The 23,375-nt window shown below is 40.1% G+C and overlaps 1 protein-coding gene across 3 annotated transcripts; it reads right to left on the bottom strand.

Annotated features, from left to right (window-relative positions):
- Positions 1–1,865: 1,865 nt before the first annotated feature.
- On the bottom strand, positions 1,866–22,071 carry E2F8 (E2F transcription factor 8). Of its 3 annotated transcripts, none has more exons than XM_073347854.2 (15): positions 21,996–22,071; positions 21,326–21,458; positions 19,511–19,588; positions 18,845–19,117; positions 18,246–18,402; positions 17,305–17,607; positions 16,878–17,039; positions 13,762–13,899; positions 13,329–13,541; positions 11,744–11,831; positions 10,948–11,473; positions 8,626–8,844; positions 5,402–5,534; positions 4,544–4,935; positions 1,866–2,468 (listed from the first exon to the last, which is right to left on the bottom strand). In XM_073347854.2, the coding sequence occupies exons 2-15, from the start codon at positions 21,404–21,406 to the stop codon at positions 2,280–2,282; spliced, it is 2,952 nt and encodes a 983-aa protein (XP_073203955.1). In that variant the 5' UTR covers positions 21,407–21,458; positions 21,996–22,071; the 3' UTR covers positions 1,866–2,279. The 3 variants fall into 3 exon arrangements, with proteins under 3 accessions (XP_073203955.1, XP_073203956.1, XP_073203957.1); XM_073347855.2 differs by having other exon boundaries at positions 11,744–11,828; XM_073347856.2 differs by lacking the exon at positions 19,511–19,588.
- Positions 22,072–23,375: the final 1,304 nt, after the last annotated feature.

Genomic DNA, 23,375 nt, shown 5'->3' with positions numbered 1-23,375 from the left:
CCAAACCAGAGGATTCAGCTTAAGCTCTTTATTTCCTGCCTTAGTGGGTTCTTAAATATGGAGAAAGGTTACTTGCTCTGAAATAATACAAACAGGTGCAAGGGGGGCTGCACATATAGGGGGTAGATTTGGTTAAATTGAAAATTTTAAATATTAATTCAAAAGATGCTGAAAACAGAAAATGAGTTAGGAATGTTTTGACCTAAAGCCTTCTCCTAGGAATTCTATGTCAAAGTGAGGGAGGGGAAATAATTTTGGTATCAGTGAACAGAATCCTAAGGGAATTTAAGCAAGGTATATTTTTAAACTGGGGGCAGTTCCTTTACCGTACAAATATGTTTCAAGAGAAAACTTTCAAATAGGTCCACACCACCAGTAAACTTCCATCGTGTAAGATTTTTCATTTCACATCAATAAGGGTTAAAGTTATTTTTGAGAGAGATGGGCCCAAATGCCATCTACTTTCCGATCCAGCTGAGCTGTCTGATGGGCTAAAACAGAAAACTGATGCAGGCATCCTTATGTTTTGGAAGAGTTCAGATTTGGATCTGAATTTTGGTTCTTGTGGATCATTTATTTAGGGCCACATTCTTCCTTTACACAGACATCAAAGGGAACTCCGTGGGCTGTAAATCAAGGCAGAATTTGACTCTCAACGTTTCTATAACCCAGTGTTTAAGAAAACATTTGCTATGGTGAAAGAAGCTACAGTAGCTATAGACACAGAACTGTATTATAAAAAATAAATTTTGGATCGTTACACACACAAAATGCAGGCCAGATTATGTGAAAGTTGTGCCAGGTTCTCAAATCTGCGCAATAGCAAGAGAAGCTATGCTGATTTATAGTGGATTATGGAATTTGGAGATTGCCCGTTTGTAGTTTGGCTCCAGTCGCAAACTTCGCAGAGGTCAGTGGAGGAAGAAAGTAGGTTGTTGGCCATAGAGTTTCAGTTTGGTCCACAAAAAGTTCTTCAGGTTCACGCGGAAGAGGGTTCTGTCCTGAAGCAGGATGAGGTCTCAAAACTTCAAATTTGTATTTATTCTCTCCCCAGGATATTACAGAAAAGGTGTTTTGTTTTTTTGGCTTCCCAGCTTCTTTTCCACTTGTGAAATTTCAATGACAAGAGCCCCATCCTCCTAGAGAGGCAGAGAGCCCAGGAGTTCTGCCTCTCCACTAACCCACTCCAGCTCTAAGAGCCAGGGAACTGTCTTTTTCTCCACACACCATCTGGAAAATTCGAATAAAAAATTGTTAGCAAAACCAAAATTCTCTCATAAAATTTCAGTTTTGCAAAATGGCTGTGTTTTGTTGGAAAATTCATCCCAATGAAAAATTTTCAACCAGCTCTAGTGAGGGGTTTACCTAGCTTGAACCTGAAACCATACAAAACTCTACAATTTTGACTGTTTTCCTTTGAGTTCAATAGTTAATGTGAATTCAAAACTTAAAAGGGCACCGTTATTTACACCTAGTTATTTGCAGATGCAAAACGATGAGGGCAATTTCAAAAAGTCTGTCTCATATCTATAAGATATCAGCCTTCTGATAAAGATACTATTTTCCTCTTCCGATAATGCAAATTATAGCGAGAAGCTCTTACCACAGAACAACATAAAAAAGATCTTACTTGACATACAATGTGTAAGTTACTGTGGTTATTTCATTCGATTAAACAATACCCTTATCACTTAAAATTGGAAAGTTTAGCCTTAAATTTAATGTGAACAAATTGATTAAAAATACATTATAAATAATTCTTAATTTACATACTTGATTACTTTTTTTTTTTTACTAACTTTACAAGATCATTATTGAAAGAACGTAGGAGTAAAAAGAAGTAGAAAATATTTAACTATAGCCTTTTCTATTTAAAAATACAATATATTACATGCTCACAGTACTTTCATTGTGCAAAACATGTACTGATACTGTGAGGTTTTGTATTTACTCAGTTTCTGTACACAACAAATTATAACCAAGAGCTTACTTTGCTCTGTACTGTTATTCAGAGTAAAACAGACAATAGGTACATAGTTGGTTGTAATGCTTTAAACAAGTCATTTGCAGAAATTAATGGACATTAGTTTGCTTTTATAAAAAACAGCCAATTTTACTCCTAAGCACTAAATAAGGGTTTTCCAGTATTGAGGACTTCTTAATGCATTTACAATTCATTTCCAGGGTATACATCCTCCAAATCACAATGCTAAGATGCATGCAACATGTTGTACTGGCGAATATATCCACAAAACAAGTTTAACAGCCAGACATCCCAGTCAAAGTTGGTCCTCTGACACTTCAAGTTTTCTTTGTGGGGCAAACAAGTTTCCTCGTGAAATTCTATCAGCACCATCTGACGCTGCAGGAGACGAAGCAAAACTAGAAATTGCATTTGGCCCTCCAGGTGTATGGAAAAAATTTTCAGTCACTGCCTGTTGCTCTTCAGGTTTCACTGGAATAGTAGTCTGATTGGAAAGGAAAAGAACATTTGTTTCATTAGAGACACTTAAAACTAGATAGAAACTTAAAGCTAGAATTTTCAAAAACCTTGTTAAGACTTTATAAAAAGAATCTGACTAGTCTATTCTGACACTCTCGGTATATTGGAAAGCGTGTATTTATACCTGTTTTATGAGTGTCATTTGTCCCTTCTAATCCCATGTATTATTTATAGAGCAAAGATTTATGAACATCCCTTAGGCAACACGACGTCCTGCAAAACATGCAGACTAATTCTGCCCTCAGATTAACTATGCATAATATCCTACTCCATGGATTAATCAGGAGTAGGCAACCTATGGCACGCGTGCCGGAGGCAGCACACAAACTGATTTTCAGCGGCACACACACTGCCTGGGTCCTGGCCACCAGTCTGGGGGGCTCTGCATTTTAATTTAATTTTAAAAGAAGTTTCTTAAACAGTTCAAAAACCTTATATACTTTACATACAATAATAGTTTAGTTATGTATTATGGACTTATAGAAAGATACCTTCTAAAAACATTAAAATGTATTACTGGCATTCAAAACCTTAAATTAGAGTGAATAAATGAAGACTCGGCACACCACTTCTGAAAGGTTGCTGACCCCTGGATTAGTGCACATCTGAGGTAGAACCAGGAGCTGACACTTAAAATTAAGTACATAAACAATAACATGAGTGGAATAAGAGTTCAAGGAGAAAGAAATAGAAAGTAAAATAGAAAATTTCCTTCTTTTGGCCTTGAAAAATGCCATCTTGTCCTCTCAAGTTCATTCAAAAATGCTATTGCTAAGATGTCTTGGATCCTTGCTAAACCTCACTCTTTACATTCCCCCAACTGGCTCCCTGTTCTCTACAACAAGTTCCTTGTCTGTCCCTTGAAGACTCCTCATGGCTTAGTCCCACCCTACCTACCAAGGTATCGAGTTAACCCCTCCATCTATTCTAGCAATCGGGGAGGATAAAAGTCGATTAAAAATTAAAAACAGTTTATTTAAATAGGATTCTTTTTATTAAAGTTATAATACAAATTTAATTATTTTTAAAAATAAATCATATATTAAAATCATTTAAATTAATTTAAAAAGTAATGTATGCTTCCAAGTTTCAAAGGAAGTCAAACCACTCAACTGCTGGAAGTCACCCCTAAGCACCTGGACCTAGAGTTTATTGAAACGCTATGCCAGCTTTTGTAGGTGCAGAGAGAACATTTTCTTCATTTCAGTTTACTGAACTAAATTAGTTCAATGATTGGCTCATTCAAAATTAAGAAACCAATTAGGAGTTGAAAAAGCAGAAAAGCCCGTTTCGTCAATCTATGAATAAATATTAGATATAAGAGGATGAGATCTACTAATTAGAAAATCAGTTCAATTCTCTAACTACAGATACTTTGTTTAATGGATCAGTTAGTTTTAAATGGCAAAACATGTTTTAATAAACTTTGATAAACTTTTTTTACTTATGTTTCCAACACATTGTTGTTGGTTAAATAAAACTACCTTAAAACAACTTAAAGTGCTCTTTTGTGCTTTTTAATTTACTTCTAAAATTTCCAATAGTTTGACACTAATCGCAATTACAAAAATGAATGACCTAGTAAATAAGAAATACCTCATTCCCCATTTCTTAACAAATAAAATGTAAAAATTAAGAGTCTGAATAAAGGTAAGTTAAGCTATATAATATAGCTTTAATATGTATAGATATTGTGTATCCTGATGGGTAGCAAAAAAACAAACACCAAACTTCATGTAAAGGCTATATTTAGTTGCAAATCAACAAGTTTTAACTAATGAGAATCAATCTCGCAACAAATGCAAAATAAGATTAAAATCTATTATTTAAATAAAGCTTTCCTGATCGCTGATTTAAGCCATGATTAAAACAGGTGATTTAAATTGCTTTGATTTAAACCAATCCACCCTGCTAGCAATAATACCAATCTGTATTGTGCATTACTCAAATTTTCCGTGATTCTTTTGGGCACTACTATACTATAAATAATATCTAACACTTAAAATAAGATGGAAAACTTGTATTTGATAGTTATCTTACCTGCTGTAAAGGAATTACTGCAACTGATTTTCCATTTAAGTCACACCCAGTTATCTGTGATTCATTTTTAAACACTTTTTCTTGTTGCAAGCTCACATTCTGTGAAACAGGACTAACATGCTCTAGTTTTGGAGAGATTGGCACTGGCTGAAGCATAGGATTTGAAGAAACTTGCACACCAGCAGGTATGAGTCCTAAGTGTTGTAGTGTAAAGTTCAGAATTGAAGAGCTTGGGTTTTGGACAGGATTACTATGGCTTGAATTAAGATATGAGCTGTTTACTACAGGTGCAGCTGCTATAGAAGACGGTGATACCATTAACTTCAAGGGTGTGACATGAAAAGCAGGAATATTAACTGCTGTAAATTCAGAAGCAGTCACTGGAATGACACCTATAAAAGAAAAATGAAGGTGGAAATCAAAAATCAACCTTTAACAGATGAAGGTTTGTCTTCACTGCAGTAAAAGACCCATGGCAACGAGTCTCAGAGTCCAGGTCAATTGATTCAGGCTGGGGGGGCTAAAAATAGCAGTGTAGACATCCCAGCTTGAGCTGTAGCCCAGGCTCCAAAACCCTATGAGGAAGGAGGGTTTCAGAGGCCCAAGCCCAACTGTCTACACTGCTAGTTTTTTTGCCTGGCAGCCTGGGCCCTGCAAGACTGAATCAGTTGACCTGGGCACTGAGACTCACTGCTGTGGGTTTTTTATTGCACTGTAGATACACCCTGAAACTCCTACAGGGTGAAATCTATCCCTGGTATAGTTTCACTGACTTCTGTTGTGTGAAATTGCTCCACAATGCTCAAAACCAGAGATCTTAAATGTATATAAATAATTATGTATTGTATATATACACACCTGCAATGGGTGAACTGTAGGTCACGTGTGGCAGCGAACATATCCCAGACTTTTCCTCATTAGAAAAAATGGCCTCGTTGCCATGTTGCGTGCACTGAGCAAGAGGAATAATATACCCTGAAGGAAACAAGGTCTGAGAAAGAAAGGATAATCTTTTCGTACAGGTGCAATAAGAAACATATTCATGATGTATTTCTGCAGGGATAATTTTTAATCCTGAGGAAGTCCTTATTTTTCATTCTCTCTAGGTCCTATGCTGCATCCTTTTCTGTTGATTGACTTCTGCCAGAGGCTTGGACAAGACCCCCTCGAACACTGATCTTTAGTTGGTGGCAGTCTCCATTATGTCATTCAAAGCCCCCCTTTCCTCAAGAAGTAGAGTGTGCTGCATTTTTGTTAACCTCCTATTAGGCCAGACATGTTTTTAAAGCAAACTTTGATCATTTTTTTGAATGCACAATTTGACAAACCAAAGTCTGGACTCAGATGGCAACATCATTCCATTCTCAAGTCAGATGAGACTTTTGATGCAAGAGTCCAACATGAGTAAAATACCTTTTTGATATAAAAATCTGTTTGTGCCAAGAGAACTCACATCTCATCCCAGACACAGACAGACACATTAATGATGAGACCCACTGTGGAGTGCTGGAAAAAGCAAACAAACAAAAGTAGATTGCTCATTTATTTTGACAGGGGGTTTATAGATATTTCATATTCTATTAAGAAATATATATAACTGTTTTTAAAAAAGGAACCAGGTTTTAGAATTACAAGATCTCACTATATGGCAATGCCATTAAATTTGAACATTGTCCTATGCTGATCAAAAATTTTACAAGTTAAGAACTATAAGAAGTTTTTGGATTAGTCATGTGAGAATTCACATGCTTTTACTCTAAACCAAATAAACCTTTGAAATTAAGTATAAGAGGAAAATTAAAGACTCTCCAGCAGAATTTCTAATGAAGTCAACTTATCAGATAAGAACATTAGAACATAAGAATGGCCATTCTGGGTCAGACCAAAGGTCCATCCAGCCCAGTATCCTGTCTTCCAACAGTGGCCAATGCCAGGTGCCTCAGAGGGAGTGAACCTAACAGGTAATGATCAAGTGATCTCTCTCCTGCCATCCATCTCCACCCTCTGACAAACAGAGGCTAGGGACACCATTCCTTATCCATCCTGGCTAATAGCCATTAATGGACTTAACCTCTATGAATTTATCCAGTTCTCTTTTAAAACCTTGTTAGAGTCCTAGCCTTCACAACCTCCTCAGGCAAGGAGTTCCACAGGTTGATTGTGCGCTGAGTGAAGAAGAACTTCCTTCTATTTGTTTTAAACCTGCTGCCCATTAATTTCATTTGGTGGCCCCATGTTCTTATATTATGGGAACAAGTAAATACCTTTTCCTCATTCACTTTCTCCAAACCACTCATGATTTTATATACATCTATCATAACCCCCCTTAGTCTCCTCTTTTCCAAGCTGAAAAGTCCTAGCCTCTTTAATCTCTCCTCATATGGGACCCATTCCAAACCCCGAATTATTTTAGTTGCCCTTTTCTGAACCTTTTCCAATGCCAGTATATCTTTTTTGAGATGAGGGGACCACAACTGTATGCAGTATTCAAGATGTGGGCATACCATGGATTTATATAAGGGCAATAAGATATTCTCCATCTTATTCTCTATCCCTTTTTTAATGATTCCTAACATCCTGTTTGCTTTTTTGACTGCCGCTGCACACTGCGTGGACATCTTCAGAGAACTATCCATGACGACTCCAAGATCTTTCTCCTGATTAGCTGTAGCTAAATTAGCCTCCATGTTATTGTATGTGTCGTTGGGGTTATTTTTTCCAATGTGCATTACTCCACATTAAATTTCATTTGCCATTTTGTTGTCCAATCACACAGTCTGCTTTGGTCTTAACTATCTCGAGCAGTTTAGTATTATCTGCAAACTTTGCCACCTCACTGTTTACCCCTTTCTCCAGATCATTTATGAATAAGTTGAATAGGACTGGTCCTAGGACTGACCCTTGGGGAACACCACTCATTACCCCTCTCCATTCTGAAAATTTACTATTTATTCCTACCCTTCGTTCCCTGTCTTTTAACCAGTTCTCAATCCATGAAAGGATCTTCCCTCTTATCCCATGACAACTTAATTTACATAAGAGCCTTGGGTGAGGAACCCTGTCAAAGCCTTTCTGGAAATCTAAATACACTATGTCCACTGGATCCCCCTTGTCCACATGTTTGTTGACCGCTTCAAAGAATTCTAATAGATTAGTAAGACATGATTTCCCTTTACAGAAACCATGTTGACTTTTGTGCAACAATTTATGTTCTTCTACGTGTCTGACAATTTTATTCTTTATCATTGTTGCAACTAATTTGCCCAGTATTGATGTTAGACTTACTGGTCTGTAATTGCTGGGATCACTTCTAGAGCCCTTCTTAAATATTGGCGTTACATTATCTATCTTCCAGTCATTGGGTACAGTAGCTGATTTAAAGGACAGGTTACAAACCATAGTTAATAGTTTCACAATTTCACATTTGAGTTCTTTCAGAACTCTTGGGTGAATGCCATCTGGTCCCGGTGACTTGTTACTGTCAAGTTTCTCAATTAATTCCAAAACCTCCTCTAGTGATACTTCAATCTTTGACAATTCCTCAGATTTGTCACCTACAAATATGGCTCAGGTTTGGGAATCTCCCTAACATCCTCAGCCGTGAAGACTGAAGCAAAGAATTCATTTCGTTTCTCTGCAATGACTTTATCATCTTTAAGTGCTCCTTTTATATCTCGATCGTCCAGGGGCCCCACTGATTGTTTAACAGGCTTCCTGCTTCCGATTTACTTAAAAAATATTTTGTTATTACCTTCTGAGCTTTTGCTTAGCTGTTCTTCAAACTCCTTTTTGGCTTTTCATATTACATTTTTACATTTAATTTGGCAGTATTTATGCTCCTTTCTATTTACCTTTCCTCATAAGCCACCTCCATTACAAATATTGATGATGAGTCTTTTCTACCTCCCCTGTTTGTCTGCCTAATACAGTAGAGTCCTATGAGAAACAAGAGCTTAAGAGTAGACTGAAAACCAAATGCATCACAGAGGTTTCCTGTATGTATGCTTTGACTGATAGATTTCTGCTTCTGAAAGTAATAAATCTTTGGGAAGTTGTACTTCTCCAATCAGTGGAAAGTATACCTCATGAGCAGGAACAGCAAATGCAACAGGCATCTCTTGTGTAGTACTGGCTCTGCTTTTATCTTCTGAAAGACCTTCTCTCCTTTCATGATCAAAGCAACATTCCACATTTTGATCTAGTTTCTCAGATTTGTTCTGGCTTCCCTCTTGGAAATTATTTATTTCAGGCTCCAAGTGCACAGCTCTAGAAGATGGTCTTTCACCCTTAAGAGAATCTCCCTGAAAAATTATGTAGTACATACAGACAAAAAAACAAAGACATTTTAAAGATGGGTTTTAGATATCTACAGTAGGTGTAATTAAGAAGTATATATTTTTAATAACGTATTTACTTTCATTATATTAGATATTTTAATTTTATGTCTCAAAAACTGATTTCATTCATTAATCTTTTGTGGATACTACTACTAGGAAAAAGCCCCCTATTAAGAAGCCATAGCATCAAACCCCACCCTATCACTCTGCACTGCAGGAACCTAAAGTACCAGCACGGCAGGCTCTACATTACCCACTTTTGCCCCCACCAGCATACTAGATGTTCCATGGTTGGGAAGGGGCATGATCAGATCACATTGCACTGATGATCTAGATCTGTTCTAGCAAGCACAACTTAGAGAACAGCCTAAGGACTGCTAATGTGCATTAGGAGGCCAAACTGGTCATCAACTGGTCTCCAGGATTGAGAAACAAGGGTCAGAAAGACATCCATGTCCCCAGTCCCCAAGAGCACCAGCGCAGCTCACATATACCCAGAGATCTGGCACAAGAAGTTTCAGCTTCTTATTCTCTTAATATTTTGGTTCATGGTATAGCCATAGCCATAACCCATTATATAGGGTGTTGGGAATTAAGAACACTAGATAAGGGGTGAGTAAACTTTTTGGCCCGAGGGCCACATCTGGGTATGGAAATTGAATGATGGACCATGAATGATCATGAAATTGGGCGTAGGGGTGAGACAGGGGGTGAGGGCTCCAACTGGGGTTGTGGGCTCTGGGGTAGGGCCAGAAATGAGGAGTTCAGAGTGTGTGGGGGGGCTCCAGGCTAGGGCAGTGAGTTGGGGTGCCCCTCCGGCTGATAATATGGCCTCTGGTGTGGGGCCGTGGATGAGGGGTTTGGGGTACAGGAGCGGGCTCTGGTCTGGGATCAAGGGGTTTGGAGGGCAGGAGGGGAATCAGGGCTGGGGCAGGGGGTTGGGGTGCGGGGGGCCTCAGGCATACAGGCTCTGGGTGGCGCTTACCTCTAGCAGCTCCTGGAAGCAGCGCCATGTCCCCCACTCTGGCTCCTATGCGGAGGTGCGGCCAGGCGGTTCTGCGTGCTGCCTCATCCACAAATGCCGCCCCCACAGCTCCCATTGGCCACAGTGGGCGGGGTTTGGGGCAGTGTGCCTGACTGCGCCAATGCATAGGAGCCGGAGGGAGGACATGTTGGCTGCTTCCAGGGAGCCGTGCGGCGCCCTGCTTCCCGGCAGAAGCTCAAGGGCCGGATTAAAAGGTCTGACGGGTCAGATGTGGCCCGCGGGCCGTAGTTTGTCTACCCCTGCACGAGATAAAATTTTATATCCCCACTTTCCCTCTCATCATCCATAAAGCCAGCACTGAATGCCTGCCACTATGTGAGCTGAGAAGTGCTTGAACTACTCCCGAAAGACTGAATCACCTCCCCTGGCAGACAGCAAATCAAGTTACCAGATTTAGTTTTTGGTTATGCTTTTAAAATGCTCTGTAAACACTTCTAGGTAGGTTCTTATTTTTCTGAATCAAACTTTATTTTTTAAAGAGACAACCTGATTCAAGGTTCAGCCTTGCAAAGATATGCTTTGATTGATAGAACTATATATTATATCTGAATGTATTCCAAGCACCAGGCAAACTATGAGCAAAGGACTGATGGACATTCACTCTCAAAAAAGGCAAGTTCAAGATTCACCCTTAAGTGCAAGTCTATTCACAATTATTACAAACACTTAACATTTGCATAAATCGGAATTACATGAATTTGAGCAGCCCCTTAACTCAGTTCAATCTTTCCACCTATCTCTCTCCCCACCACCCTCAAACAAGAAGCAGCACTCACTCAGTAAGACTGGTATGATATCCCTTTGTGCAGCCAACCACAGATGGGCCTGTAGAACAATGTACTTCCATCAAGGTTTAAGAACATTTGTACAAAACTCAATCAAAGGATTAAGAGTGTCCATGATTGCTCCTGAAACCATGTTCTATACAATGAATTTATTTATGGCTTCTACTAGGATCCCAAGCACTTTGTACACACTACAATATTAAAGTAAAAAACTATACCTTTTCTTATATTACTTACTGTATAAACATCTTCAAGACTTTTCTCATCACTTCTACATTTTTTAATGGAACTGTTCTCCTGTAATGCTTGAGATCTTTTAAGGCACTTCTCTGGTATAAACTCAATTTTTGTAACTTGTCTCTCTTTAGCCATCAGGTTCCCAGCATCACCTTCACCTGTATTACTGTCCCCCTCTTCAGTGGTCATTTGATTAAGTAGTATTTTTGAATTAGCATTGAAAACACTTTTAGTTCCAGTCACATTGGGACAGGGCACTGACTGTAATGTAAAACTTGGGCTGTAGGTAGTCACAGTCTGGGCTTGGGAAGGATGTAAATATATTGCATATGAAATACCAGAATGGGTTTGAGGTAGCATTAGAGGAGAAACTGCATTGTGGATAAGAGGCAGGACCCCCAATGGCTGAACAAGAGATGGAGTTTGACAGGATGATGTAATATTAGGTTCACATTTTAGAAGAGATTCATCACTAGAGGTCAATTTACATTCTAAGGTAGATCTTGTCAATTTCATCTTTAATTCTCTGAAAAGGAAAAAACAAGAAATACACACTTAAATACATTCAGAAGTGCCCTCATCATTATATGTCATGACACAGAATAATAGGAGTAACTTGATGCAATTTTCACTACTCCATCCATTAAATAAAGTGAAAATGATGCTACTGAAAATTATTGAGTTTAACAGTTACCGACTGGCTGACTCTAGTTCACAATAGCTGACTAAATACACTTCAAGCTTGTTGGCCCAATGATGAAATAAGCTTCCCGCTATAACACTAGTGTAAACATACCTTGATTGTCCTTCTAACTGCTGTTTACAAATTGCTGCAAGCTGAGCCATTTTACTTGGCAAGGATGATGAATTTTGATCATTATCTGCTTCGGGGGAAAAAAAAAAAAGCCATAAATAGAAGTTGGATTCACTTTTAAGAATACCTATTTATACAGTTTGCATGGTTTAAGTGTTTAGTAACAGGGCCTTTCATCTCCATGTTGCCATTCAGTTACAGTTCAGGCTGGATATGTCAGTTGGATAGTGGCTTAAGTTGGCGACCTCAGTTCAGTTCTTTGTAGAGAACAATCCACAAAAGACAACATGAGGCACTAATTAATACTTTGGCTGGCAGACTCTGAGCCCAAGAACTGCATTTACATGAAGAATAAATGGTCATCTCAACTTTAAATGTGGCCCTTTCAGAAGGGCTGCACCATAGTTAGGCTTGACAGGATTGGATTTTTATCAGTAAATGTCAAGAAACGTTAGTTTCGCTGACAAAAAATATTTCCATCCATAATTGAAATGTACAGATAGGCAAAGAAAGAAAAATGCCACTTGAAAACTTAGAATTTGATTTAAGGACATTTACTTTGTATATTTTGGCACGTGATGTTGACAATATGTGTTTTAAGGCTGCTTAAAAATGATCAATATTATCAGTTGAAGTTATAAAAGTATAAAAATCTAATTATGCCAAACCTAGCCACAGTGCAGAGAAAGGTCTAGTATGTATATTCATAGAACATATTCCTAACAGAATACTTAAGGCTATTAAACACAACACTATAAAAAGTCAAAATGAAATATGAAAAAATTAATTCATTTTCTTCTTTAATAAAAAAATACTTGTGAAAGCACACAAGCTATGTAACTCCTAATAACAGGAGCAGGCAATTACAAATTGTGAGCCAAATTTGGACCTGGAATAAAATGCCTGCAACTCTATTGTTACACCTACTAACACCAGGTCAAGATTTGATCCATCAAAGAGTGAACGGCTTCCTATATTTTGTTATATGGATTAGCTTCAGAAGACAAAGCACTTGGAATCTGTCCTCATTATCCATCTTCTCAGACCTCAGATGTAAAGCACTGTACATATATTACTAAGTGCCAAACTTCTCTGTTAGCCCACATTATGCCTGTTTTTGACTGTATCAGTCAACCAGAACTTGTGTTTCTATTTCAAGCATGCCTGAAGAGGTTAAATATCAATATCTATTTAACAAGAGATCCTATACAATATGTTAATAGCATATCCATTGTTGTATGCACTGTTGTTGTAGCTGTGTTAGTCTCAGGATATTAGAAAAACAAGGTAGGTGAGGTAATATTTTCTATTGGACCAACTTCTTTTGGTGAGACAAGCTTTCGAGCTACACAGAGCTCTTTCCCAGACCTGAGGAAGGTACTCAGAGAGGCACGTTAAATACAATATCATAAGCCTGGAAGGGACCTCAAGAGGTCATCTAGTCTCTTCCCCTACACTCATGGCAGAACTAAGATTGAACTATCTGAACTCTCTCTCTCTCACCCACCTTGTCTGTCTAATAGCCTATCCAGAGTAAGAGACAATAGTTTGCTTTTCAACTACATACTTGTGCTTGTCTTGCTGGGGCTGCTTGGAGCAGAATGGATCTTCCTCCGGTCACTTTCTATAGTTTTTACTAGCTTTATTAGAGATGGATGCCGAGTGAAGCTCTGCTTGCCTCTTAAAGGGAAGAGATTTTTTGAACACTGCTCTTTGGGAGATTTAGATTTTGCAGAATTAGATGGAATCAAGGAAGTGGTAGTAGTTACAGGTTTTGTATCTAAAACAGAAAATGTAAAATAATATCATATATAACCTGAACAATAAAACAGTTCTTTTAATATTTGTTTGGTGATTACAGTGCAGGAATTATTTGAAAAACTGGAAAAAAGACCCTTTAGAGAAAAATTAAACTGTCTTTTGGTCTAAGCTTTTCAACGGTAAAAACTGCAATTCATGCCAATCAGGACAGCAAAAAGAAAGCTAAGTAGTACACCTACCCTGAATGCCTGGTAAAACCTCTGGTCCTGTCCATTTGAATGCTGGCTTTCTGCCTCTCTCTTCTGTAACATGAACCTTCTTGATAAGTTCGAGACTACTGAGAACATTAGCTATGTCATACAGTCTCCTAATTTTGGCTGAAATAAAACAAATATGTTAATGAATTCTGTATAGCATTTCTGGGTTCAATAGACGCACACTTTAAGTCATACTTATTTCACATTAGGCTAAAGATGTTTCCCAAACCCCGAACATGCTCTTGTATTTATGTTACACAATCCAAAGCAAAGGCAAAGCAAACCTGAGGTTATTGGAGCCAGACTGCAGTCACTCATACGAGAAACTCTGTTTTGGATTCTTTAAGAACAATTTAGTCTTCAACCAAGCTTTTTTTAATACCTGGGCCTCTATATTGTGGAAACGTGGAGAAACCTTACACTGAAAGCCAGCAACTAGAAATAGGTGGGAGGAGGAAAAGAAATATCCTAAAATACACAGGATTCATCATTCACCTGCAGAATCTTTCGATACACCACCATATCCTGATTAATAATTTCAGATACCACCACTAGCTGCAAGTTTTAAAAGCCAATTGAACTACCACAAAAGAGCTTGACTTCAACCAGAACTCGTTCAGGCCAAGTTTCTCCCACTGAAAAAAAAAAAAAATACAAAACCTGGCAAATCATCCACAAAATTCAGGGCTATCCTTGTTAATCAAGAGTGTGGTAATACATTAGTTACGTTTACAAAAAGATACTATCTCCCTGAATATAACCAAGGCCCTTGGAATGCTTTTTGTCAGACACACCAGTTCCTGGGGGAGAAAGAAAAAACACACAGATCCTAATAATTTTAACATGATGCAGTGGAAAGGAAACTACTAATTGAAACTACTGAGACCTGATCCTGTCATTACTCCACATGCAGAATTCGCACAAAAGCCAATGCGAGTTTTGTCTGTGAATCAATAGCAGGATGGAGGGTTTACAAATAAAATCACAATTAAGGAGATATGAACTATTAGTGTATACACAGACTTAGAGTTGACAGAGAAAACATTTTAAGTTCCACTTCCTCCAATGAGATTAACGACTGCCTGAACTTCTAGAAATCTCTCTAGATTTCAACCAACAGAGCTACATGACCAAAATGAAGACTTGTCTAGTGCAGGGACACTCAAATCTTTGTGGCAGATGGTGGGGGAAACAAAAAATAAAAAAAGTTTCATCATGAAAAAGACAGTTACCAATAAGCAACATGATGATGTCACTTCATAATTAGGGCCCTACCAAATTCACAGCTGTGAAAAAATGCATCATGGACCTTCACAGTCCTCTGATCTCCCCATGAAATCTGGTGCGCAGCTAGGGGCTCTTCCTCTGGGGAGGGCTCCAGCTGCTAGTCCCACGTGGGGATGGGAGGGATGAGACTTTCTCTTCCCCTGCAGGGATGCTCCCAGGGTAGGTCAGACCCACCTCCAGGATCTCCCCCAGCTGCAGAAAGGTCCGCAGTTTCAACTGTTGCCTCCCTGCACAGAGAGGCTGTGGCTCCCGCTGTCTCACCCCGCCCCCCAACTCCAGCAGGAGTGTAATAAAAATAAAGGGAAGGGTAACCACCTTTCTGTATACAGTGCTATAAAATCCCTCCTGGCCAGAGGCAAAACCCTTTCACCTGTAAAGGGTTAAAAGAAGCTAAGATAACCTCACTGGCATGTGACCAAAATGACCAATGAGGAGATAAGACACTTTCAAAATCAGGAGCGGGGGAACAAAGGGCCTGTCTGTCTGTGTGATGCTTTTGCCGGGAACTGATCAGGAATGCAGCCTTACAACTCCTGTTAGTTAGTAAGTAATCTAGCTAGAAATGCATTAGATTTCCTTTTCTTTAATGGCTGGTAAAATACGCTGTGCTGAATGGAATGTATATTCCTGTTTTTGTGTCTTTTTGTAACTTAAGGTTTTGCCTAGAGGGATTCTCTATGTTTTGAATCTGATTACCCTGTAAGGTATTTACCATCCTGATTTTACAGAGGTGATTCTTTTACCTTTTCTTTAATTAAAATTCTTCTTTTAAGAACCTGATTGATTTGTCATTGTTCTTAAGATCCAAGGGTTTGGGTCTGTGTTCACCTGTACAAATTGGTGAGGATTTTTATCAAGCCTTCCCCAGGAAAGGGGATGTAGGGCTTGGGAGGATATTTTGGGGGAAGACGTCTCCAAGGGGGCTCTTTCCCTGTTCTTTGTTTAACACGCTTTGTGGTGGCAGCACAGGGTTCAAGGACAAGGCAAAGTTTGTACGTTGGGGAAGTTTTTAACCTAAACTGGTAAGAATAAGTTTAGGGGGGTCTTTCATGCAGGTCCCCACACCTGTACCCTAGAGTTCAGAGTGGGGAAGGAACCTTGACAGGGAGACTGCAAGAAAACCGGACATATGGTAACCCATACCCTACGACCTTCACTTCTGTGCTTTGGCTGGCAGCGGATTTACAGCTTGGGATCCAGCCAGCTGCCTTCCTCTCTGGCTGCCCAGCTCTGAAGGCAGCACCCCTGCCAGCAGCAGGGCAGAAGTAAGGGTGGCAATCCCATGTTCCCCTACAATAGCCTTGCAATCCCCCCCGCACCCTCCTTTTGGCTCAGGACCCTCATGATACACCATGAAATTTCAGATGTAAACATCTGAAAATGTGAAAGTGACCAATTTAAAACCCCCGGCTGTGAAATTGACCAATGTGGACCGTGAATTTGGTAGGGCTTTGTTCAAGTCTTTATGTGTGTGTATATGTGTATATATATATATATATATACACACACACACCCCCTTTTGGTTGCCCCTCTACAAATAGATCCTGGGGACACCTAGTGTTAAAGCTATAATTAGTTCCTGTATAACTTAATTAGAAATATATTATTGGAAGAGAGAGATTCTCATTACATTTCACAATATGCAACATTGTGTTTAAGGATTACAGTGTGCAAGAATCCCCAGAAACAACAGCTGTAATAGTAAATCAGATGAAATATTCCATTTAAGCAAAATCAAAAACAGATTATCAGAGACAAAACTTGCGTAAATACAGACTCAACTGAGACAGCTCCAGCAGCATTTTACTTACTTTTAAACTTGCTTTTATCTAAATCTTCTATATGGTCCTCTCCAATCAAAATTTTAGCAGCAACTTCAAGGCTCACTATTTGAGGAGTTGATACAAGAAACAGCATCACAAATTTCTGACTCATCACTCGTAAAGACTTGTCTTTCCTGCTGTTTACTGAAGCTATACGGAAAGGAGACAGGATTAAAATGTATCAAGTGACATGCCATCTGAAATGAAAGTTCTGAAAAATATTTCAGAAATTAAGTAACAAAAATGTTTGTCAACAAGGATCTTGGTCTTAATTAAAAGAGCTGAAAAAGAATGACACTTTTGCATAACTTTTGGTGCATTTCAGGTTTTAGGATTTAAGAGATTTGTTTCCCTGTGTTTGGATATTTTTAATTACAGATGTATTCTCTTCCTGGCATTAATAAAAAATCATTACCTGCCCGAAATTCCATCCCTGGGAGTTCAACAAAACACATTTCTGAATGCTCATTTGGGCCAACAGGTTTTGTCGCCATCTCCTCATTTTTGTCACCATCTAACTCAAACTCATACTCTCTCTTCTTGATCATCTCAATTTGTTGTGTGTATTTGTTTTCTTCGCCAACTTTTTTCAAAGTCTGCAGTGTTCTGTTGAGATTATGACGCCCGTACCAAGCATATCTGTTTTTGGCAAGGCGACTCACCATATGCAGGCTCTCTAGCACGTTCACAATATCATATATGCGTCTACGTTCAACATCTATAAGGAGGAGGAATATTAACACATTAATCTTAAAATTTGGATCATGTAGTATTGTTCTTAGCATATGTTTCTTTAAATTGGTTTACCCAGCATGGTGATTTAAGGAACTATCATATTCTGTTAATCTATATAGTCTACACCAAATCATATCTTATTTTGATGTCACACTTGGGCAAGCTTAACTTGTGGGTGCAGCTAGAGAACCACCCCATTTCACACCCATCCCAATCACTGATCATACTCATAATTTGGAGAACCAAAAATTGGACTCAAGTTATTTCCAGTAGTTGTGGTAATTATTTATATGTTCTATATAATATATAATTTAAAGTTCTTTTTCTTAAAATGTTCTGAAATAAGACAGTATGTACAGAGGAATAACAATTTTGTTAAAGAAACAGATTTCTATTTCAAACTTAGAAAAGGATTGTTATAACAATGAAGGATTTCTTTCTTTTCTTAAAAAAAAAACCAAAAACAAACTAAAATTAGTTTGAGTTTGCATTCTGAAAAGTTTTCATCATTTAACTGTGAAAATACACACCAAAAATGAGATGCTGGCTTTACCAGCATATTCACAGGAACAGGTCAGTACATATTCCCAATCATAAACACTAGTACACGAACAGACTTACTAAGCTCTTCTGCTACTTCATCAAGACAAATATCACTATTCTCTGCAGTGCTGGGGTAATTAGGATATCGAGCTAAAAATTTGTGACACAATAATCCTAGACTTTTCTCTTTACGGCTTGGTTGAGATTTCTCATATTCATCTCCTGATAAATGCTCCTGCACAGAAACAAGGAAACCGGAATTTAATGTTTTACATAAAAATGTTAAGTTTGACAGATTTACTGCCAGCATCTGGGACTGATGAACAATACCAAGTGCCTTATCCTCAACAGCTGGTGAGCCTCAAAATAATAAAACTGTCAGTGTTTGCTAGGTCTAACAATTAAAATGGTATCATAAATAGCTAATATTCCAGAATTAAAATCTAAACAAAGGTCGTGGTATATGTTAAAGTTTTCAATACTGAACAAATACAGATTCCTCGGCCAGAAGATACCATTGTGATCATCTAGTCTGACTTCCAGTATAACATAGAACTTCCCCAAAATAATTCCTTTTGAATTAAAGTATATCTTTTAAAAAAGAAAAAAAAAATCTAGACTTGCATCAAGACAATAGGCAACCCCCAATTTAATTTACAAAAATCTTTACAACATACATGTAAACAGTGTTTTGCTTCTACGATTTCACTTCTGTCAAAAAGTCCCTTTTTTTGTTCTCTGTTTCTAATCTCAGGACTAGCCGCGCTGATCAGTATTTTAAGGTTAGCAGTGGGTGTCCATGGATCTCCATAAGGAACTTCCTTAGATTTAGGGGGTGTTGTCAGAGGTCCAGAATCAGGCTGAATTTCCGTTAATACTGAATATGAGGTAGCTGACTGTTTCAGAGGGGTTTTCAATATCCTTTTTTGTGGCTCAGAAGAGTGATTTTCCTGCACAGAAAGTAAAATAAATAAATAAAATTGTATCTCATAAAATCAGAATAACGTCATATATAAGACTACACTCCAATACTGTTCTTTATTCTAGTCAATTACCGATCTGTTTATTCTCTAGAGGGGCCTATGGACAAATTTTTGAAGTCTTTACTGAAGATAAGACTTCTATTAAGCCAATGAAGTCTTGGCTAAATAAAGTCTGCTAAGTTGACCCTGGGTTTATAGCACGCAATATAGCCTTTTCCTGCTTGCATCAAGTAAAAAACAAAAAAAAATAAAAGAACTTAAAATAAAACTCAGACTGACTGAATCCAACGCAAAAATGCTAGTTTACCCATTTTGGGGGGAAATAATGCCAAGGATTGTCTGATAAATGTTAAATACTACCGTTGATGAACAATGTCTGAGGCCCCCCATCAAGCTGCCGGTTATCCCTTTCACTGAAGAGGGGTAGGGTGGGTGTAACTACCAGTAAAAGGAAAAGACAAAAAATAAGGGCCATGAATTACTGACATAGTGACTTGCATTGCTTTTGCTTATAGCAGGCCATGCTAAGGAATGGGCATGCTTGTTTAGATGTTCAACATTTCATAGGAAAGAGCTGTCTCCTTTTTTGATAAATAAAGCTAGTGAGTTTCCAGCACAGGGCTGATCTTCTTGCTATGAGAAATGAGACATATGGCAAATTTAAAATCTGTTGCACCACTGTGAGCTGACTCTTGCTGCAGGATGGAATGCCTCGTATCAGGCAAAAAACAAAAAAAATCAAATACTAACCCTGACGTCCAATGAAAGTTTCTCTAGGCTTAATGCTTGAGACATTTACTTATCACTTTTGTATAACTGCAAATAATATGTAACATGCATATAGCTCCATCTGTACATTTCAAGCTGTGTATTGTTTCTTCTATGTGCATTTGATATACCTCGGAAAACGGGGCTCCATTTTAACTGGGCCTTTTTGTCACTACAATACTATAAACGTTAAAGACCTATCACACCTGCCATCAATTTTCCCTTTTCTTCCAGACACTTTAAAATAAAGTTATTCAGACAGCTGTTACTTTACTTTACAACACATGACTATATGGAATTGGTTAAAAAAAATCCCACAACACAATCCATTTTGGACCTAGCCCTGTAAACCCTCCATTCAGTGAAGTTTTACCCACTTTAAATGGTGTTTAACACACACAGCTTGGAATACATTCAATATAAATTCAATTACTTAGTTGCAGTAGCAAAATCTTAGCAAAAAAGGACAGTAACTAAAGTGGGTTCAATGCACCTATTGCAGTTTGCTGGGATCTGTGATTTAAAAAGGTTTTATTCATAATTGCAGGATTTTTCTTGTCACCTGTAGAATCATACCAGGGAAAACTTCAGCACAAGCAGAACAATCATGTTTGCTCTCCCCATTGAGGCTCGCTGTCAGCCTGACTCACTAAGGTGGGGCAGGTCCGTTCTAGGACAGTGGGTTTTACAACAGAGCCCCAGCAATTAAACAGTCACATCTGGCAGGATTAATACATGGCTAAGGCCTGGTCTATACTATAGAGTCAGTCGAGGAAAGGCAGCTTACATCAACCTAAGTATGTGAGTGTCTACACTAAAATTTCACTCCTGCCAAAGTAACTACCCTGACTTAATAATTCCACCTCCAGAAGCATAGGGCTTGTCTACACTATCACATGGGGTCACTCTAAGAGACGCTACTACAGCTACGTGAATAGTGTAGCTGAAGTCGACCTACTTAGATCTACTTACCGTGGTGTCTTCACTGCGTCAGGTTGACAGCGTACAGTCTCCCATCGACTCAGCTTATGCTTCTCGGTGAGTATCGGAGTCGAGGGGAGAGTGCTCAGCGGTCAATATACTACATGCGATAAATCGACCTCCGCTGGATCAGTTGCTGTCCGCGGATCCAGCCGGTAGGGCAGACAAGCTCCTAGAGTCAATGTAGTTAGGTCGACAGGGCTAGCTTACTTACACCCCCTGTTACTGGCTTTCAGAAGCTGTCCCACCAGCCCCACGCTGACAGTACAACCACGCCTGGTGGGGACGCACACCGCCCGCCCCAGGAGCCTTGAGAGGACACACACAAGTGATGTAATGGCTGTGGCAGCTAGATGCCCACCTAACTGAGGTCACCCTAATTTTGTACTGTAGCTATGCCAGCGCGGCGTCAGACTCGCGAAGTACCTTCTCTTCGGTCCCCATTTCATCCCCGGGCTCTCGGGGTCCGCTCACCGCTCCTGGGCCAGGCGGGCTGCGCAAAGTCATCGAAGGCGCGGGGCTCCGGGCAGCGGCGATGGCATTTCAGCACGGACAAGCCCTGGCGAGGAGGACGCACCAGCGGGTGAGGCGGGCAGGCGCGGGCACGACGCTGGGCGGAGACCTGCCGCCGGTAAGTACCGAGCGCAGCCCGGCCCGACAGGAGATTCGGGACGTGCCCGTCGGCGCGGGGCGCCCGGCACCTGCCAAGGCCCCCCCGGCAGAGCCCCGCGTCACCGGCACAGCGAGCCCCGCGCGGTGGAGGGGACGGGCTCCGGGATCGCCTCACGCAGCTTGGCCCGCCGCCCCGCTAACCCGCGCCCTGCGAGCCCCAACTGCTCCCCCGGCCCCACCTCGGGCCCCCGCCCGGCCGCGCACCAATCACACAGCAGCCGCCAGCAGGGCGCCGCGCTGATTGGTTGGTGGGGAATGGGCGAGACTGTTCCGGGATCCGGTTTAAACGTTTGGCGCCACTCGCCCCGCGCCCCCAAGAGCCAGCCCCGCTAGGTCCAGATGGGCTGCGCCCCACCTGCTCCGGAGCGAGGCCCAGCTAAGATCTCGCAGGGACCGCCTAACCGGAGGCGAGGCCCGCACCTACCTGTGCGGAGGCTGTAGGGCGAGCCCCGCTCTAGCTGCCGGTGCCGCTCGCTGCCGATTTGAATTTAACCCGCTGTAAGAGAGACGCTTCGTCGCTTGCTTACCCAGCGAACGCTCCCCACTTTCCTGGGGCGGGGGCGGGGGACAGAGCCCAGCCAATCACAGCTCGGCCGCTGCCCGCCCAGCCAATCACAGCTCGCGGCCCTCTCTGCCACGCCCACGCCTACGCCTGACCGCCGAACTGGGGAAAGTTTCTTAACCTGAAGTTTGGCGGGTGCGGGGCGCGGGAAGTGGGCGGGTGTGCAACAAATGGGGTGTATGTGTGTGTGCTTGAAAACCATGGGGGAACACCTGTTTCTCTTCCGTCCACACCCTCAATATGTGTGCAAGTCGGTGGGACCCTCTTCTCTTAAGTGCTAGTGCAAATAAGGGAATGTCTTCCCCCAATCTGGGTATCCGTGTAAATGTAGGGGGAGTCCTGCCTTTCACCCCAGCTATGTGTGGACACGGAAGGGGTGTACTAATGAAGCAAATCTCCCCTCGCGTGTGTAAATGGAGAAGCTCAAATGAGTGTTTAAATGGGAATCCTCCTTTGTGTTTGTGCGAATTGTGCTTATTAGCTCGGTCCCCTTGGATGTGTGGGCGGATGTTACTGGTTCATTCATGTGATACTGTTTTGCAAGACAATATGTATTTTCAATTTAACTGGTCCTACTTCATATTGTCCTACCTTTCTTCCTTCCAGAAGAATAACATTTAAAAATGCAATAGGATACAAAGATTTGAATACTACAAAAGAGTATTAATGTGGTAAACCTGCAAAGGGCTCAGCACTTGCTTTAGTGGAGTTTTTCCTTTTCTGAGTGCCAGTGACATTCTGTAGCACCTGGATGTTGGGATCTATGCAGGTTTATTATATCCATTTGTTTGAGTTCCTGTATTCTCTGGGTTTTTTATTTTAAATTACCTACCAATAATTTCATTGCTCTTTTCCCCTGGTCAATTCTAGTACATCACTGTTCCACACTGTTTTTGGTTGGATCTGAGTGACTATTTTTCCTCTTTCAGGGCCTGCTTCTGACTCCTGTAATTCTTCCACATGCAGATTTTGCATTGATTTAAATTCCTTGTGAACAGGGTTTGCAGGATTAAGCTTTTAAACTACATTTTTAATGCCATTTATCATCTTTCCTATTCTCTTTGTGCTATAAATCTTAACATCTAAATCTATTTGCAGGGCCTTGATCTCTTGCAGTCTCTAGGCACCAACTTTACATTAGGAAAAAAGTTAGAGAAATTTAAATCTTCTCAAAACTTAGTTTATAGGGGTTAGACGTGCTTATCATGATCCATCATGCCCAAAAAAAAAAAAATGCAGAAA

The sequence above is a fragment of the Lepidochelys kempii genome, chromosome 6 (assembly GCF_965140285.1).
Source record: "Lepidochelys kempii isolate rLepKem1 chromosome 6, rLepKem1.hap1, whole genome shotgun sequence".
Taxonomy (NCBI): Eukaryota; Metazoa; Chordata; order Testudines; family Cheloniidae; genus Lepidochelys; species Lepidochelys kempii.
The sequence above is the reverse complement of the archived record's forward strand: the minus strand, read 5'-3'. Positions and strand labels throughout refer to the sequence as shown.